Source organism: Lactuca saligna, chromosome 2 (assembly GCF_052625555.1).
Source record: "Lactuca saligna cultivar CGN05327 chromosome 2, ASM5262555v1, whole genome shotgun sequence".
Lineage (NCBI taxonomy): Eukaryota > Viridiplantae > Streptophyta > Magnoliopsida > Asterales > Asteraceae > Lactuca > Lactuca saligna.
In genome coordinates, this window is record NC_136418.1 from 166,943,847 (window position 1) to 166,949,661 (window position 5,815).

At 34.5% G+C, this 5,815-nt stretch overlaps 1 protein-coding gene across 1 annotated transcript; it reads left to right on the top strand.

Annotated features, from left to right (window-relative positions):
* The first annotated feature begins 484 nt into the window (after positions 1 to 484).
* On the top strand, positions 485 to 2,976 carry GPAT1 (glycerol-3-phosphate acyltransferase 1). Its single transcript, XM_078981512.1, has 2 exons — positions 485 to 1,322; positions 1,930 to 2,976. The coding sequence occupies exons 1-2, from the start codon at positions 567 to 569 to the stop codon at positions 2,836 to 2,838; spliced, it is 1,665 nt and encodes a 554-aa protein (XP_078837638.1). The 5' UTR covers positions 485 to 566; the 3' UTR covers positions 2,839 to 2,976.
* The last annotated feature ends 2,839 nt before the right edge of the window (positions 2,977 to 5,815 follow it).

Here is a 5,815-nt window from a genome sequence, read left to right on the forward strand (position 1 = left end):
CAACTTTTATGTTGCTTTATTTGTATGTTTCACTTTCATGTCGCCATTGTTTACTGCCCTTGATAATTGATATATATCCTGTCAGGGTGGAATTGGTTTTTCCTCTTCTTTGTCTATAAAAGCTTGATAATGTTGATTTTGAAATGAAATGTTTTTTGTTGTGTTTTACTAAAAGTTAATATAAGAAAACAAATCATTATATATATATATATATATATATATATATATATATATATATATATATATATATATATATATATATATATATATATATAAGTCAAACGCCAGAGAGTAAATCAAGATTATATTGAGCTAGCAAGCAATTAATGTTACTGGTATGGGTAACCAACTAACCATTATCCTGCATCTTTTAATTTTATATTAAAAGAAGAAAATTAAACAAGAAAACGTAAAACTAACTTCTTTTGTCAACTGCCCTTTGCACCCTTCTAATTAATAATTACTCCTATAAATTATCCTCTTCATCTCTTCCTACATTCCCTCATCACATTCACATACCTCCTTCTCTCTCTCTCTCAAGAACACACACACACACACAAAGATCGATGGATTTCCTTATGGTGTTTCTCAGGTTAGCAGACTGGGCTGTATACCAGCTGCTAGCTAACTCATGTTACAGAGCCGCAATGAAAGTTAAAAACCATGGCTTTTTCTTATTAAGAAACCACCCACCTCAAAAATCACCACACCACCAGTTTCCATTGTTCCCTAGCTTCACTTCATGTTGCTTTAAAAAAGATCAACAACAAACCATAGTCTGTGACATTCAAAACACCATACTCTTAAACTCAAAGTCTTTCTTTCCATACTTCATGTTGGTTGCTTTTGAAGGTGGTAGCATACTCAGGGCACTCATCTTGTTGTTATCCTATCCTTTGTTATTTGTTCTTGATCATGAGCTAGGTCTAAGGCTAATGATATTCATCACCTTTTGTGGGCTTAAGTTGAAGGACATGGAGAACGCAGGGAGGGCAGTTTTGCCCAAGTTTTACCTTGAGAACTTGAACCTGCAAGTTCATGAGTTCTTTGTGTCAGCGAGAAGGTTCGAAAGTAGGGTAATGATCTTTACGAGGGTGCCAAGAGTGATGGTTGAAGGATTTTGTAAAGAATACTTGAGTGTTGATGATGTGAGGGGAACCGAGTTGCATAGTGTTGGGAAATATTTTAGTGGTTTTGTGTCAAGTTCGGGTGTACTTGTGAAACATAAAGCAGTGAAAGAATTGTTTCAAAATGAGAAAAAACCGGATATTGGTATTGGAAGTAGTGGTCTTCATGATCAACTCTTTATCTCCCAATGCAAGGTATGTGTGACTTCTTGAATCAACTCAAATCAATTTTATTCAAACTATTCTTAATCAAAGTCTCTATTTCTTTCTTTTAATTTTTCAATCTTTTCATGAATGGTAAGTTTCTCATTTATACGTTTACTGAGCAATTAATAATACTTTTGCCAAATGACCCTACCATATTAATTTTACCACCTTTATGCATTTTCTATGTGTCGAAATCTTGGAGGTTATACTTTTAGGCTTTGAATATCACTTTCTATATGAAAGTTGCCTTAACTTTATGAAGTCTTTTGTGAAAAAGTTGCAACTTTTTACTTATTTTCTATTTAGGTTGTTGACAAGAAAAATCGAATAATACGTTAATTAATTAGATTCTATCTTGAACCTTACAAATCCTTTTCTTACCTTAACCTTTTTGTTAAAAGACAGTCACGGTTTTCTTTTAACCAAACTTTTTATTCATGAAGTCTTTTGATTTAACGATTGTCGGTTTGAGATTTGCCGATGATCCCTAAAAGCCCAAAAAAAAAAAAAAATTATAAATTAGTTATCCATTTGTGCTACCGAATTCTTGGCTTGAAGCAATTTCCATTAATCTTTTTACAACGATTGATCACAGGAAGCTTATGTGGTGACAAAAGAAGATGGAAAGAGGAGTGCAAGAACAATTATGCCAAGAGGAAAGTACCCGAAGCCTTTAGTCTTCCATGATGGAAGGCTAGCCTTCTTCCCAACACCATTAGCGACCTTATGCATGTTTCTATGGTTTCCTCTTGGCATTCTGCTCGCAATTGTCAGGCTTTGTGCAGGAATCTACTTGCCTTACCACATCGCACGCATCATAGGAGGTTCAACAGGCGTAAATATAAAGATTGAAGGTTGTGATTACTCATGGGAGAAGAAAAACAAACGAAACGGTGTTCTCTTTGTTTGCACACATCGAACCCTTTTGGACCCTGTCTTCTTAACAATGACCATCGGAAAGCCGTTGACAGCCGTTACTTACAGCCTAAGCAAGATGTCGGAGATGATTTCACCGATAAAAACTGTTAGGTTAACAAGAGACAGAAAGATAGACGGAGAAACCATGCACAAGCTACTGAGCGAAGGTGATTTGGTTGTTTGCCCTGAAGGGACAACTTGTAGGGAGCCTTATTTGTTGAGGTTCAGCTCATTGTTCGCAGAGTTAACCGATGAGATTGTGCCAGTTGCGATGAACACACATGTGACCATGTTCTATGGGACAACGGCTAGTGGGCTCAAGTGTTTGGACCCTATTTTCTTTCTGATGAACCCTAGACCAACGTACCATGTTCAAGTGCTTGGAAAATTGGCTAAGGAGCTTACATGTGGTGCTGGAGGTAAGTCTAGCCATGAAGTGGCTAACTATATTCAGAAAAAACTTGCGGGTGCTTTGGGGTTTGAATGTACAAATCTTACTAGAAGAGATAAGTATTTGATGTTGGCTGGAAACCAAGGGATCGTTGAGGATCATAATAGTAAAAGTACAAAATGCCCATCTAGTTAATTAGTAGTATCTTAGTATTTTCAAGATCAGTCTTTTGGTGTTCCCATTAATTATTATTTTGAATATATTTATTTGAAACACTGTTTTTATGTTCAACCTCTCATGTATTATAAAAAAATTTCTTGTTATTTTCCTTCATTACGCTAATTTATGTGTGGAATAGTCACAAAATTATCAAAATTTATGGGCCCATTTAACAAGGAGAACTTTTTTTTTTAAAGTAAATTACACAAATGGTCCCTTTGCTTTAGACTTTAGATTAGTCTGTATGTTTGATTCCTGACCTTTGTTTAAACTGTGAAAGTCCTTATGGTATATTTTTGTTTCGTCTTTGGTTACTATCTAACATAATTGGAACCCATCAAACATAAAAAGCTTTGTTTCGTCTTTGGTTACTATCTAACATAATTGGACCCCATCAAACATAAAAAGGCTATATTGCTTTTCCTTTTTTTTTTTTTTTTTTTTGTAATATTTATTTCGTATATATAGTTAGTTATTTATGCTTATTATGTTATTATTAGAATATAAGATGCCTACCGACACCTTCTAAAATCTGTTTCCTTCACATATTTTGTAGTGAGAAGAGAAAGACAACGAGCTTTGACCACCATCATTAGACACTTTTTTATACTTCAATTTTTAAGCCCGCACCTATAAACTAACCAAATCAAAAACTAAAATCAAACTAAATCTGAAATAAAAGCGATTAAAATCAAAGATTTCCCCTCCTATAGTATACTTGTGATAAGGTGGTCTGAAATAAAGCCCATTAAAGTCAAACAAAAATGAAATACAACTTACTGAATTTGTGGCAGAATCCTAGATTCAATAAAGCAAAACCACTCAATTTTGAAGCATTTTCATACTAAAAACATTTGATTCAAACTACCACAACGCAAAGTCATAGGAGAATAATCTAAGAAATAAGTGTTGGAATTTTTTAGTAAAAATATTTATATTTTACTAACTTTGAACATATATAAATTTGTACACATGTTGGATATATAATTAACTTTAAGTGAGTTTGTGTTCTTCTACGTGAGAACTTCGAAACAATATATAATATGTTCAAAATTGAGTATATGTGAATGAGATATCAATACTTAAATGTGGGTATTTGAGAATAAATTTAGTAAAAGAGATGAATGTGGGAATGAGTCCAACATTGGTAGAAAGATCAAATCCAACAAGGTTTATAAGCTTGAATGCATAAAAGACTTATAAGCTTGTGTCAATGGTTTTATTACAACTCTTACTTGCCCCCACAAAGGGTGCAAATCTTGGATTTTATAGACACCTTAATACGGTTGTTGTACCATTGGAATAGACCTTGAATTTGTTTAAGGGAATCGAGTCCAACTTGAGCCCCAACCACCACATTTTCTACTAACCTTTTTCTTATAGGAATATTACAAAACGAAGTCCTTACTAGGGGTGTTCGCGGTGCGGTTTAGTGCGGTTTCGAGTCGAAACCGCAAACCACACCGCATGTGCGGTTTGAAATTTTAGAAAACCGCAAACCGCACCGCGAAGGTTCTAAACTGCGTTATGTGGTGCAGTTTGGTGCGGGCGGTTTGTGCGGTTTTTTTGCGGTTTGAAAAAGTATATGTATTTTTAATATTATGTACATAAAATTTATATATAAATATATTAGTTATAGAATCAAGATAAGTTGGTTTTGCCAATATTTTAACAATACTAGTCTTTGTTACATTAGACAATCAGATAAATAATCTATCACAAATTTGTTTACAAAAATTGAAATTGGTGATATCAAAATTCATTAGTAATAAAACCAAATTCGTATCTTCTGTGTAATTTTTATGTGTTTGTATTATATATATATATATATATATATATATATATATATATATATATATATATATATATATATATATGCGGTGCTGTTTGAACCGCATTGTTATAATTGGAAACCACAAACCGCACCGCATAATGCGGTTTAACAAAATTTCAAACCGCAAACCGCACCATACTAGTTCTAAATCGCATTAGGCGGTGCGGTTTGGTGCGGTGTGGGCGGTTTATGCAGTTTGTGTGGTTTGGTGCACACCCCTAGTCCTTACACTAACAATCTTAAACAGACTTTTCTTTGTTCTAAATCTTTCTGTGTCGTTTTTTCCTGTAATCAATTTAACCGTGGTGGTGATTTTTTCAGAATGACTGGAACTCCTGTTGCTATCGGAACTCCTACTACTGCTTGGAAGCATTCAGAGTTTCTGTGTTGCAACTATGTGTTGAATTGGCTAACTGATGTACTTTATATTGTTTATTGTAAAGTTGCAACTGCTAAAGAACTATAGGTGTAACATCCCAAAAATATAGGCAAAAAAATTCATTTTTGATTACATTATTATAAACCAACAGTATAATAAATCATCCATAATATCATGTCATGTCAAAACCAAAGTAGAAGTAATCAAAACATGATATCATAAAACAATATCATAGTGTAATCCCAAAGATCTCATGTGCGAAAAACCATAATGTGATGCATTACGATCAAGCCGGCTCATTTCCTTTAAAAACGAGTACCTGAAACCAAAACTAAAAACCGTAAACACGAAGCTTAGTGAGTTCCCCCATCATACCACATACCATACAATCACATAGCATACATATTTTTGGGCAATTATGGGGTGCCCGGCCTACCCGGTCCGACTATTGCCGACCTACCCATGTCAAGCCAGGGGTGCTGACATACCCGTGTCAAGCCATTCTGGGGTGCTGACCTACCCGTTGGTCCTGAAAACCGAATTCTGGGGATTATTTCACCCCTACTACTATCACATAATATCATATCACTTATCATAATCTGTCTAACATAGTTGGGTACTAAACTACCCCTTCGGCCTTATCAACCGGTAATCGAGGACTATTCCCCCTACTACCATTATCACATAACATCATTACATATAAAACATATCAGGCAGTAGCAAACCTAGATGATTATCAC

Bases quoted from the DNA above. Each gene is read 5' to 3' on its own strand.
- GPAT1 (XM_078981512.1), top strand. From the start codon at position 567: ATGGATTTCCTTATGGTGTTTCTCAGGTTAGCAGACTGGGCTGTATAC. The intron at 1,323-1,929 runs GTATGTGTGACT...GATTGATCACAG, and splicing joins TCTTTATCTCCCAATGCAAG to GAAGCTTATGTGGTGACAAA.